Source organism: Limulus polyphemus, unplaced genomic scaffold (assembly GCF_000517525.1).
Source record: "Limulus polyphemus unplaced genomic scaffold, Limulus_polyphemus-2.1.2 Scaffold971, whole genome shotgun sequence".
In the NCBI taxonomy this organism is placed as follows: domain Eukaryota; kingdom Metazoa; phylum Arthropoda; class Merostomata; order Xiphosura; family Limulidae; genus Limulus; species Limulus polyphemus.
Window position 1 is genome coordinate 75,383 of NW_013666581.1, and position 14,577 is coordinate 89,959.

Sequence of the window (14,577 nt, forward strand, 5' to 3'; positions counted from 1 at the left end):
AAAAAAAAAAAAAAAAAGAAAATAAAAAGAGGGTGCTTCAAACTATTACCAAAATATTTCCATATTGCGTCTGAATCTATTTCAACACCCATCTTTCTAGGCCGTACAAGAAAAACTGCACAATATTCTACAATGGTTCTGCCTGTTTTTTGTGACGAACACATGCATGAACTTCGAAGTTCATGACAAATGCCACTGTGTATATTTATCTATTAGTTTATAAACTGAAAAAAGATTAATTCGAAAATAGTTTGTTTGAATTTTCCACGTAATTTACGGTCTTATGATGTAATAATATTTAAATCTGACCAACGTAAGCATAAACTTTAAAAACAATTATATAAAAGTTTGTGCAAAATCATTGAGATTGTTGCAAACTTTAAATGTATACAACTTGTTAATAACTCTACAAGCTCCTAATCTCTTAGCGTTGATACTCACATTGGTGTAGAGTTGATCGCCGTTGTACTGTGTGCGTTGTCGTTTCGCTTCCTCTTCGTGAATAGCCCGTTCGTTGATTCCTCGACCATCGTTGTTGGCTGGAAAGACAAGTGTAGAAAAAAAATACTTTAATGAAGCCTGGATTATGAAAGGAAGTTCATTTGCTTGCGTTAGAACGGCTGAACCGCTCCAATTAATGATCACAGCAGGCACTATGACTAGCCTGTAGGCTAATGTGAAATGTGGTGACTAACGGTGAGGAAACATGGAACATTAACCAAGTCTCGTGGAGGCTGCTTTGAAAGAGTTGAAAATTGTAACTATTCTTTCTCCGTTACTTCTTGAGTTACTGCTTTGGTGTGGCATCAACTTGCTAAATTTCCTACAAGAACTTACCATTACATCATATTCAAACACAGTTATGTAGACTTTAAATGATGTTGTGTGTAATTAACAGCTTCCCCTTACAAAAACTACAAATTGATAATTATTATCAACCTTTACTAAATTTTACCTCTTGTATGTTGTTCCATATTAACAAAACATTCTTAAGACACTGAGCAACGTTTTGTTTAACTTACTGTCATATACTTGTCTAGTAATCATAACATTATAGTTCTCGATAAGTGAAATCAATTTTTATTACGGTTCCTTTTTTTTTGTGTTGTCTTCTTCTACTCTTTCGAGTGGAATACGTGAAATACTGATATCAAAACATTTTATCGTAAAACTTTTACTGCAAATGCATATTAATTAATTAATTTCCATTCTTAAGTCGCAAATTACTGGTCATGGAGACCCAGGGATTTAAAATGTCAATGTATTTAACTATTTTTATGTTATTTATGTTGTATATTGATCTTATAATTCATTATTCACATATGTGTCAAGTTATACATTTGCACTTTGTATCTAGTTTCCGATGCAGGCCGTTTAAATGTAATTATTTCATGAACGAAACTCTGTAGATTTTAAATAATGAACGCAGCAGTTGTTTGCGGTGTATTTTATCCATAAGTCTTAATATATATATATATATATATACCTTAATATTTGATCATCTGTTGAATGAATATAAATTACCTTCCGTTTCGCTTCAATAGAAGACAGTGATTGCATTCTACGTACTTGTATCATCCAATTTTTTGCATTCCTTCCGTAAAGCCCACCAGTGACACAGCGCTAGAAACCGGGTTTCGATACCCGTGGTGAGCAGAGAACAGATAGCCCATTGTGTAGCTTTGTGTTTAACTTCAAAATAACAACAACCTTTCGTAAAAAAAAGTTATTTCTAACCAGATATTTTCTTTAGTTTATTAACATACAAAGTAACATGAAGATGTATCTCTCATTATTGCTAGGGTTTATTTGCAAACAGATGCCAAATGGTGGAAACACAAGTATATATTAAAATAACACCGTATTATGAAGTCATCTACATTGTGTAAATAGAGCTGTTTAGCATTTTATATTTGCAATTTCTTGATCTTTCTACAGAGTCCCCCCACCCTTTTTTTAAATCGATCAACATGCTCTAGCCTTTTCAACAAATTTTCCATGCGTAACGTACACCAAAAGGGAAGCTAAATTCGTCATCAACTTTGAAGGGGGTGGGGGTAAGAGAATGAGAGAACAGTGTAAACTTAATAGACTGTAATGCGTTTTCAATCAAGCCTCATCTAAACACTATCTTTGCCCTCCGTATACTTAGGTCTAGTACCCAGTTAAGCTTGCAAAGCCTTGTTATTGACAAGGGCAGATGAGGTACATTGTTCGATCCGACTCCTACTGGGCCCAATCTGGTAGAGTGAAAACATAATGTGTACACGATCGAGCCTCACGCTTCCTCCCATGGTCAGGGTGTTGGGAGTTTAAATCATAAAAGGGCTTTTGAGACAGGCAATTCAGGTACCGATTATCGTAATCATAGTTATCAGCCTTGGTGCAGATACAACACTTAGAGCTTCATGTAATCGTATAACGAAGTTTCATCGTGTTGGCAATGGTTATTTAATGGATTCACTAGACTAGCACAAAGACTTATTACACTAAAATAATCAAGGGGGTTGTGAAAAGTCATGTTACGAGTTCTGTAATAATAATATGTATTAAGGATCTATCCATTCATCGAAGTATTATGTTATCCTGCAAAAACGTCTTAATATAGGATTTCTGATAGTATAGTTGATTCCGACGCTAAACAGAGTACAATGAACATTTCTCTTCAAATATAAAAAAAACAACACAGACTGCTACTAAGATCATGCTCCACTTTTTTTCTGTTTTTAGCTTTATATTGTATTTCACAGAAGAGAACTTTGATAGCTCAGGAAATTGCACGTTGACTTTGAAATGCATATATTTTGGTTTATCACTTATAATTTGTACTTTTGCTATCATGGGTTCTGATTTTCTTACCTTTGACAGTTCTAACAAGCAGCATAAATATATAAAAAACATACACTAAAAATGTACAGGAAACTTAAAAGCATCAGACCAACTTTATCTATTAATCAAAGTCATGACTTATTTCTTCTTAAGGACCAATACTCTATTCTTTTTTCTTGTTTAACATATCCATTTTCATATTACATCTTTGCTCCTTGTTTATATAACTTGGTTCTTTTTTTATATCACATCGTTAAATAGCTTATCTATTTACTCTAACTTGCATGTTTTTCAACATGTAAATTGTTTTAATTAGATGGAAATACTAGAGACGACATTAAGATATCTACAGTCTTGTGGGTTTAACCCCATCGCTATTCCATGTGTAGGTCTTCATAATGAAAGCTCACTCACTCGAGCCACAGTCGGAATCCGGATGAATGTAGTCATTGAAACTATATGTAGCATTAATGCCCTGGTGGTAGGTGTATTCTCTGAATGCAAAGTCACTTCACCTCAATTAATACCTTGCTTGTACTCTAGTGGTATTAACTTTAATACTTTCATAAATGACACTGAATGTCAAACATCACCTGCTATGAATAAAGCATATAGACAAAATGAGGCCTTCGGAAGCGTTGAAGTGGGTGACGTTTTGATAACGAAAACATTGGTTGCAGAACAACCAATAATCGAGATGGATGTGGTACACACTGTCATACCAAAAATAAATCAGCACCATCTTAATAAAGGAAACTTCATTGATCATTTTTCGTATGTTTATTATTTTTGATATCTCGCTCTTCTCTTTCAATACATGTTGTTAGATGTTCTATAACAACTGGACCAGACCTTATTCGTCTTGGAATTGGATGTGTTGATATTGATGTGAAAATATTAGAGAATGTGTTGATATTAAAGTGAAAATATTGGAAGATGTGTCGATATTGATGTGAAAATATTAGATGATGTGTTGATTTGATGTGAAAATATTAGAAGATGTGTTGATATTAAGTGAAAATATTGGAAGATGTGTCGATATTGATGTGAAAATATTAGAGGATGTGTTGATATTAAAGTGAAAATATTAGAGGACGTGTCGATATTGATGTGAAAATATTGGAAGATGTGTCGATATTGATGTGAAAATATTAGAGGATGTGTTGATATTAAGTGAAAATATTGGAAAAAATTAAAATAAAATGATCCGCATCTCTTAATGTTAAGAATGTATATCTATTAAGTTTTTTGGAAATTTGACCATTCAAACATTTTGATATGATTGTCGTATTCCACCTAAAATTTGTAGACAGATAATGTAGCTCTCTAGGTTTTAACTTTATTCAATTGTTATTGAATTATGGCTATCAAATGGTGTTAGGAGTGGGAGAAACATATCCAATGAAATCATGTATAATTTCGTGTGTAAATAACACTAAAATTTGACATTTTTTCTTCAGTGTTCCCTTGTCTTCATGTAGAGTGAATGAGGCAATTTATTCGCCCGCCATTGTTTGACAGTTTGTATTTTCTAGAGTAAACGACAATGACACAACGGACAGAAAACCCTGCAGTTGCTGCAATTCCAATTTCCGTTACCAGCTATCCCGGCTCATGCAAATAAAGATCTGCCTCCACGGATGGCTAGCTACGGCATTCCCGCTGATTTCTCAAAGCTTAGCGGAACCCATCTACAACACGCCGACAGTCTGGACAGGGCGACCGGATGAACTGCAGATCATTCCGTGGCCGATGAGGTAGTCAGACAGTCAACATATACTTCTGCGAGATTGTGGTCGCCCGAACTCGTCTAGGACGTTCGGTGCGCGTACAATCCTGAGATTGTACGCGACCGTTCAACTGTGTCGACGGTTGCAATGAATGGAAGACAAGGCTGGCGTAGCAACACAGAAACTATAAGAACATAAAAGGCTTTCTCTCACACTCATGAATGGGGAAAACGGGAAGTTGACCTGTAAATCAAAGTAACGTCTTCATATAACAAACGATTTTATTTTTGAGCTGATAGAAAGTGGCCAGTTGTAAATATATTTCAAGGTCTTTTATACGTCTTAACAAACACTGTTTTTAAATTCGATGACGAGGAACCCACTTTGAGAGTAATAATGGCTGGAGACGGCTTGAATGGGTAATGAAGAAAAACTTTAATATAAGTTTAACATAACAGCAAAATGATGTCAAAACCTTGTCGAAAAGTTGTACATTTGTTGTTATGTTAAACTTATATTAAATTTTTTCTTCATTACCCATTCAAGCCGTCTCCAACCATTATTAAACACTGTTTTTATCATTCAACGAATGTATTATATCCCGACATGTTAATAGCTAGAAAGGGAACCCTTTTTAAAGGATTTATTTATTGTTTTATATCGATTTTGGCATAAAGTGGACTTTTCATGTATAGTTATTCTTTATTTATGTAACGTTGTTGTATTTAACGTTGGCCAGGTTTTTTTGGTTATTATACTTAGTACTCCCAAATGTAATAGGTATAAACAAATATACACACACAAATTTAAACTAAAAAAATGATATGAAGAATAAGATAATGAAAAAAAACAAGGATTTTAAGATGATGGAAGACGGCTTCATCAAATAATTATGTATAAGCTTTCAAATAAATGAATGTTAGAGAATAAAAATGTCCCACTTGGCGTTTCTGAGAAATCACATGATAAAACTACGCCTTTTTTTTGTAACAAATATATATATAATTACCATATTCCTGTATTTAGCGTACTGGGAATATTAAATCAGAAGTTTATCAACGTCAGAGTACACAAAGATAGAATATTTGCCCCCCAGTGGCACAGCGGTATGTCTGCGGACTTACAACGTTAGAATCCGGGTTTCGATACCCGTGGTGGGCAGAGCACAGATAGCCCATTGTGTATTTTTGTGCTTAATTACAAACAAACAAACAATAGAATATTTTTGGTGTGCATAATATTATCACATGTGTCTGCCTTTTTTTTATAAATGTATCTTGGTATTTTAAGAAAGCGATTGAGCACGCAGTCAGTTTTCTGTTATTTATATCTGCCTTTTACATAAAAAAGTTATTTTCCCAATAACGGTGAATGTCATAAAACGGTTACTTAGCTACTTCTCAACCGTTTCCTTAATTTTCTCATGACAATTTTTCATTTAGGTTGGTCTCAAACGCGTGTTTTTGTTAAATACAAAATCGAAGCAACAGCATGAAAGAACCTATCTTCGCCTCCGCTTTGTTAGTATGGAGGAACAACCTAACTAGTCGGCAAAGGAAATACAGAAAGAACTCCTACGCCTTTCGTGTCTGCAGAGAATAGCAAAGCAAGCCGGGAGGAAAATGCTATTTCTTATTTATGGGCGCACAACATTTGTTGTGCATTCTAACGAGTAATGCTATTACGCCACAAGGCTATTCTGCAATAACACAATTTGCCAACTTCTAGGCCGGGCGACCGGGAAAGGCCAAGTCTCTTATTAGGAGTTCTGTTCACGTTCCAGAAGGCATCTAAAAAGGTACGCAAAGTGCCGCACAATATCGAACTTGCTGCATGAAACTTCTTCCCCCCCCAAGAGTGGTCAGCTTTTATTCCATGAAGAAATGTCTGAACTTGATTTCTTTGTTTTCCAGAGGGAGAAGTAGCTACGGTGAAAATATCCAATTATTATTCTAATTTAATTATAATCATATACATTTGTACAGTAAATTAAGTGACTTTTTACGAACAAATAACATATATATATGTGCAAGCACGCTTATGGATTTTTAGTTTCACTACCACTATAAAAAAAATCAAAGAAGGCCATTGTACAAAAGTATGTTAGCTCCAAAAAAGACAATTATTTAAACATTGATTCACATATTAAATTAACACAGATATTCCGCGTTTTCTAGGGGATTGTTGAACGCTAAAAGACAATCATTTAAACATTGATTCACATATTAAGTTAACTCAGATATTCCGCGTTTTCTAGGGGATTGTTGAGCGCTAAAAGACAATCATTTAAACATTGGTTCACATATTAAGTTAACACAGATATTCCGCGTTTTCTAGGAGATTGTTGAGCGCTAAAAGACAATTATTTAAACATTGGTTCACATATTAAGTTAACACAGATATTCCGCGTTTTCTAGGAGATTGTTGAGCGCTAACGTAATGAAGTTTTAATCAGTTAATCTTAGTGTATCTATGATATAATGTTTGAATGGTGACGATGTATATTTAGGCAAAGAAAGTGGCTCGATAATTAATATAGCTTCTCTCCCGGAGCTTAATACGTTCTTTATTATACTCAGTCCGTATACTAGTTTCCAGATAGTTTTCAGATACTGATCTTGCAAAAATAGGGCTAGAAAATAACAAATTATCCATATAGTCAAGTTTTAAAATACGTCGCGTTTTAACATTTTTATTTGTTGATGCTCTCCACCAGTGAGGATCTGAAGACCTATCTTGGGTAATTTTACGTCCAGTAGAATTAGTAGGAAATCAATTCTGATTTTAAAGTCCGTTCTTATATTGCAGCAAAGCCGTATATAAAATCACTTACTTATGTGACATTAGACTAAACATATATAACCAATAAAACTCAAACGAACAACGTTAGCATATTTCGTAACAATAACGTTAACTTTTATTAAATTGAACAAAAAAGTCCACGATGCAATAACTCGGATGAAAAGAGCTGAATGTTGAAAAACGAAATAAACTGTATAAATTATACTACGTTTTAAATATGGATCTGTGTTCGTTACGTGGTTAAAAACAAAATAATCAAAGTAATACTTTGTTTATTGTAACTTTTATCATATCTTTATATCATTACATTGTCTTTAACATTTAGTTACTTTTTGTTGGTTCATTCAATAAAAAAATCACGCCAATCTAGCCAACCGACTATATATATATATTGCACATTTGTTTTAGAAATGTTAAGTTAGGCCGCCGTAGTGTCTATCGTAGCGTCCTCTTTATCAAATATTAACCCGCATTTTTGCTCAAACAGTTGTAGCTTACACTTGCATAGGGATTACGATTAATTTAAAATTGTGTAAATGAACAAACGGAGAAGTGAAACAGTACTTTTTAAACGTATGAACAATTCTACAAACGCTTTCTTTCTTATTTTATGCCCCCCAGTGGCACAGCGGTATGTCTGCGGACGAACATCGCTAGAATCCGGGTTTCGATACCCGTGGTGGGCAGAGCACAGATAGCCCATTGTGTAGCTTTGTGCTTCATTACAAACAAACAAACAAACATCGTAGTTTTTATTTCTTTTCTCTAGGTGACAAATTTGTCAAGAAACAGTTGTTTAAGACGATAATCACTACTTTAAACCGGGAATAGGCTTAACACGACGGAGTTATAATACAAAATTATTTCAACATGCAAAAAAGGGAAAAAGGTATCCATGTCTAATGCACTTTTTTTAAACACGTGAAATATTTAAGCATATAAAATGATGGAAAAACTTTGCAAAGAAAAAAATAAGTTTAATTTTTTATTAGGATATTCCAGAAACAACTAGAATGTTTTATAAACGATTTGGGCCTCAGTTGTTTGTTTGTTTGTAATTAACCACAAAGCTACACAATGGGCTATCTGTGCTCTGCCCACCACGTGTATCAAAACCCGGATTCTAGCGTTGTAAATCAAGCAGACATACCGCTGTGCCACTGGGGGGCCTGGGCCTCAGTAGAAGAGCAAAGAGCCTTCTTTTATGTCTTATGAAGTTAAATACTTAAGGCCTGGACTGGTCAAAGATTAAGTATTTATTTAGTATTACACATATATATATATATATATATGTATATGTGTGTGTGTGTGTATGTGTGTGAAACTAAATATATAAGTATATAGATATGTATATATATACTTGAACTTCAGTTAGTGCTTGATTGAACTAAAAATTTAAAATCTACTTTGAAAATATCATAAGTTATATGAAGCACAAACCTCCAGTTTCTTCATCTCCTTTCCTTTTATTCAAGTTGGTATTGGGATTTGCGTTTGGGATTCCCAGTATTCCGCTAATGGAGTAAGACGGCCGTAAGAGAGGCTGTCCCGCTTCATGGGGTGTAGGAGGCGCATGCGTGATGACAGATGTGGTGTTAGCAGGTGCCTGTTGGTGTGAGTTTCCACCATTCATTGTATGCTTCGCCTTTTCTGCTGCCTTGTTTCTTACGATCCTGTATATAAAAATAGTGACAACATCCTAAAACCAATAATTCAAAACAAATAACTAAGTAAACAGCCTCTATGTATATTTCTATAGAACCTTTGTAATGACAAATAACCACTAATATGACAGAGAAGCCTCAGGAGAGGGATACTGTAAGCTCACTTTAATGTAAGAGCAAATTTCTCAGATGTTCTGTGCTTTCGTTTGCTTGTTTTACAATTTTCGCACCAAGTTATACAAAGGCTATCTGCGGTGTACATCGCGAGGAATCGAATTCCGAATTTTAGCGTTGTAATTCTTTAAACTTACCGCTGTCCCTCTGCACATAGCCATTCCTAATTTTGAAATCATAGACTAGAGGGAAGGCAGCTAATGAACAGCACTCATCCCCAAACTCTTGGTCTACTCTTGTGTCTGACCAAATAGTCCCAACGTTTTGAGGACGTTTTTGTGGTAATGGAAACTCTCGTATTCACAGTCCGGGCACGCTAACCATTTGTCCACGCCCGGCTCATGTTCTATAGATAAAATTAAAATTTAATAGTACGTTTTGTTCTCTATTTTGTTACGACCACAAATAATAATTCCACATAACAAGCTCTTGAGCACTAGAAACACAACGTAACTATGAAACAGTAATAAAAAATTGCAGATACATGCATGCATTTACTTGATATACATATATCTGTCGTGTTCTCATTATGCTTTAAAACTCGTGCGTGTCGCGTTCTTCGTCCTTTCGTGTATGGCGTGCGTTTAATGACTGGAATGTTTCTACAAGCCTACAAAAGCTATGTAACAGAAGTACAAGGAACAAGAAAGCCGCGACCCACACACCCTCTTTAATTTCCTAAATAACTTTTGTGATGACGACCATACGATGCTTCCAGGTGTGTGTGTGTGTGTGTACTAATATATATCGCTAAGTATTTTTCACTAAATGGTATTGGTTTTCTTAGACTTTTATAGAAGCAACGAGTGACCAAACCTTTTTAGAAAAGAGGACACTTTATTTAGCCCTCTTGCAAAAAAAAAAAGAAAAAGTTATTTGGTTTGTTTAAGAAACATACCAAGAGTATTTTCGATAATAAAACAAAAGGTTTGTTTGTTTGTAGTCAAGCACAAAGCTACACCACGGATATCGAAACCTGGTTTCTAGCATTGTAAGTTCGCAGACATACCCTTCTGCCACCAGGGAGCTAATAAAACAAAGCAGTTAAATAAACAAACAAATTCTTCTTTTTTATCAGAGGACCAGTTTAGATATTACATTTTCTTACATCATTTATCTGTCTTTTAATCGTAATCATAAGTTTGAAAGAACTATTTCCAAAATTACAATTCGCATCATTTTATTATCTTGTAATCGCGTTCATTAGCCTTTAGGAAACAAATTCAAAACTACAGTCTCATAGTTTTATTCATGGCCAGGTGGTTAGGGTGCTCGACTCGCAATCTGAGGGTCGCGGGTTCGAATCCCCGTCACACCAAACATGCTCGCCCTTTCAGCCGTGGGGGCGTTATAATGTGACGGTCAATCCCACTATTCGTTGGTAAAAGAGTAGCCCAAGAGTTGGCGGTGGGTGGTGATGACTAGCTGCCTTCCTTCTAGTCTTACACTGCTAAATTAGGGACGGCTAGCGCAGATAGCCCTGGTGTAGCTTTGCGCGAAATTCAAAACAAACAAACAAACATATTTTATTATCTTTTATTTGAAATTGTAAGTTTTTTTTTAGGATATTCACTGCGTTTCAAGAGCAATTGCGATTAACATATCAGTTGTTTTGAAATGAAGTATCTTAAAGAACTATAAAAAACATTGCTTGTGTAATGTTATTACGCCGACATCTATAGTATATATAAAAGGGATCTCTAGATGTGTATGTCGTTTTTACGCTTTTCTATATAGCCCATATATATATACTAAGTGGTTTTACATCCAGTGGTTCGGCAGTAAGTCTGAAGGCTTATAACACTAAAAATTTGGATTTGATACCTGTGGTGGGCACAGCCCAGATAGCCCATCGTTTAGCTTTGATCTTAACAACTAAACAAACTAATTATCTAAGTGGTATAGTTATCTAAGTATAAGTATAGAAATGTTCTACTTTGTGTTATTCTTTACGCTGGCCTCAAGGTCAGAACGCTCAATTCGGCGGTTGCGGGTTCGAATCCTATTACAGAACATGATTGCCCTTTCAACCTAGGGGCGTTATAATGTGACGGTCAGTCTCACTATTCATTCGTGGTAGCCAAAGAGTTGGCGGTTGGTGGTGTTGACGAGCTACCTCTTCTCTAGTTTATCACCTCTAATTTAGGGACAGTTAGACCAAGTAGCTTTGCGCGAAATTGTTTGTTTGTTTGTTTTTAATTATGCACAAAGCTACACAAGGGCTATCTGTGCTCTGCCCACCACGGGTATCGAAACCCGGATTCTAGCGTTGTAAGTCCGCAGACATACCGCTGTGACACTGGGGGGCTGCGCGAAATTGAAGAAACAATCTCAGACTATATTATAATATTCAGATTCAAAAGTGTGCACTATTGCCGTCGAAAGAATATTTGACTAGATTTCGGTTAAATTAGTTGTAACTATGTTTATAAACTGATCTCTCTTCAAACCATTGTATAGGAAAAACTTGAGGCAGTTTTCATGTATGTAAGAATGCTTGAAAAACAAATATTATATATATTTTCAATACATATAACTATTTTTTAAAAAGTCAGATTTGTACGCAACATACAGTATAGGATGAAATTAAAGCTTTCAGGTTTAATACTTCAGAAAGCATCTAATTTGTACGAGAACTTTAAAACTGGTGCCTCCTGGTAATTTCCTGACCCACTTTGTTATTTCAAAACCATAGCATTTTAAACTAAACCACGAATACACATTGTTTAAATTGCAAAAGAGAGATTTGGTTGTTTTTGTTAAGCCCAAAGTTACACCATGGGCTATCTGTGATGTGCCCACTGCAAGTATCGAAACCCGATTGTTACAGTTACCAGCCTTCAGACTTGCCGCTAAGCCACCGGTGGGAGGGCTCAAATAGGAGTAAGCTTTCAAAATATATTTGCAACGAAGACGACAAACAACTTCAGATAAATGTGTGTTTTTTTATTCGACCGGACATTTCGGCTTACGCCTTTTTTCAAGGGTATATGAACGCCACAGATTACAAAACTGATTTTAAGTAAATATAATAAATATATATATATATTATATTCAGAACATAGTTTGTGGCACTAACAAGGGAACTATTTCGTTATGTTGACTTCTCTTTGGAAGTTTTGGCGTTTCTAATAACAGTGGCAGGGCTTCAACAAGGATACAACAGGTAATAGGTACGTTATTTACGCGTATAGAGATTTTACGTATTAGCTTTTACTTCGCGTTGATAACTGGAAGACCTACAAATGTAACTTATTGTCGATAACAAATGAAAGATGCTTCAGAGGATGAGATGTTTTAAATGAAACTAATAACATTGTTTTCCATAGTAGTTTATTTCCTGATGTTTTTATAACGCATATTACAAATAGTGGCTCTTTTTTTACCGGTTGGAAATTCGAGTCCAAAGTGGATGGTGGAATGGGTTGTTGTTTTTAACAGAAGTGTAATTAGTGACTATTTATACAGTATCAATAGTAGGACTTGGAATAACGCTAAAACCTTTGAATGTTCCCAGGGTTTCTTACACTTCTTTAGAATGACCTTAACTACGACAGCTGCTTAGTATATTACACATGAAGCTTTAATTTGCTGATTAATTTAATATTACTTGAACGGCAACCCATGACATTATTCAAATTGAAATAATTGTTGTTTTTACGTTATATTGTATCTGAAATATTACTTATATTTTAAATCTGCAGTGCATCATTACGTAACTGATTGTTGTTTAATACATATATTATTCGTGTAAAAGTTTAGTCACAATGAAATACTTGTATTCAACAGAAAGTATCTATCTATCTATACCATCTACTGGTAGCTCAGCAGTAAGTTTTAGAGCTTATAACACTAAAGTTCGGGGTTCGATTCCCTGAGATGGGCACAATGCACATAGTCCATTATGTAGCTTTGAGCTTTAAATAAAGAAACAAAGTATCTTTGTATCATTCTGCCCAGAGGAACTGGTATCTATCTGTTAATACTTCTGAATGAGATTTCCCCAACTGCATTTAGCTAAGTGACGTTCTTTGTCTCATACAGCCTATTGAACACGAGAAAGGCCAAACCTATACCACTTCGCGTGTTTGACCAATTGAGTAAATTCGTTATCAACATAATGTAATGAAATGGCGACTAAGGGATCCAACGAGTGAAAAGCAGGTCGCAATGAAAAGGATAAAACTTTGTCGATGGTAAAACATGTCGGTGATGGGTTCTCGATAGATTATATGATCACAGTTAATTGGTCACTTCTGATTATACTCATTTACAGAAAGAGACAACGCTATAGTTACCGTTACATAAACGGTGTATAAATGCATATATATTTGTACATATCTTATTTAATCCGTCACTGTTGTTCACGCTGAATCACAACACAGATAGAATGCGTTCAGGAGATACACTTATATTCATAAACAAAGAAATTATTTCCAAAATATTCCACCTACATTATACTACGCAGCTCGTGATGACTAAGTTTAATGACTCCGTTACTTTAGGTAGTTCTTCTTCGTTTCAAAAGATATGTTTCCAATAACAAGTAACTATTCCACTTTTTGTCGGATTCTATTCAATATAGATCTTACGATGAACTGTTAATTTTCTTTATTAGGCTTGCAACTAGTTATCGGCACTTTTTTTTTGTCGGATTCTCTTCAATAGAGATCTTGCGATGAACTGTTAATTTTCTTTATTAGACTTGCAGTTATCGGCAAGATATTTCTAGAAATTTGATTTAGCATAGGTTGATAAAATTCTAAAACTCCACGAAAAGGAATCTTACAGTTATTACTTCTTCTGTCAAATAGGCAAGCTTTACTTTCTGATTTTAATACGTTGTTTTTTGAAGAGAAAAATACAAACATCAAGACAAAAATTTACAATGATATGTCGTCATTACTTAGGTCTTCTTCATATAAACACATTGCATGAATTTATTCATAACAAATAATGCTATCAGTATATTAGCATAATAGAATATAAAGTAGTGGTAAAAACTCGCCAAATTAAAATAACTTTATTAATAAAACAAGATAAAACAAGTGACTCACATTTGCTCCATCCACTGTAACTCAAAGAGAACGCCTGGAAAAACGTTTGATTTTAGATTAGGTACTGTTAAATCCCTTTGGAATGAATGCAGAGTTTCCTTTCCTTTAACTTTATCTTTTCCATTTCCCCGCCTTACACTTTTTCTAAACTTTCTCAGATTGACATTTAGTGTCTACAACCTTTTCGTTCAATGTTCGCACTCTTTTTTTTCCTCTCTAGCCTGTTCACTTCAGTCACCCACTTTTGTTACCTTTTTTTTCCTCTCTAGCCAGTTCACTTCAGTCACCCACTTTTGTTACCTTTTTTTTCCTCTCTAGCCA

General features: G+C 34.8%; 1 protein-coding gene across 2 annotated transcripts in view; it reads right to left on the minus strand.

Annotated features, from left to right (window-relative positions):
* LOC106461492 (paired box protein Pax-5-like) overlaps positions 1-14,577 on the minus strand; it is a 75,566-nt gene that overhangs the window by 18,737 nt on the left and 42,252 nt on the right. For both annotated transcript variants that reach the window (XM_022388465.1, XM_022388464.1), the window contains exons 4-5: positions 8,802-9,034; positions 442-539 (exon numbers count right to left, since the gene is read on the minus strand). In XM_022388465.1, the coding sequence (XP_022244173.1) occupies positions 442-539; positions 8,802-9,034 (331 nt within the window). The remainder of the gene's footprint in view (positions 1-441; positions 540-8,801; positions 9,035-14,577) is intronic.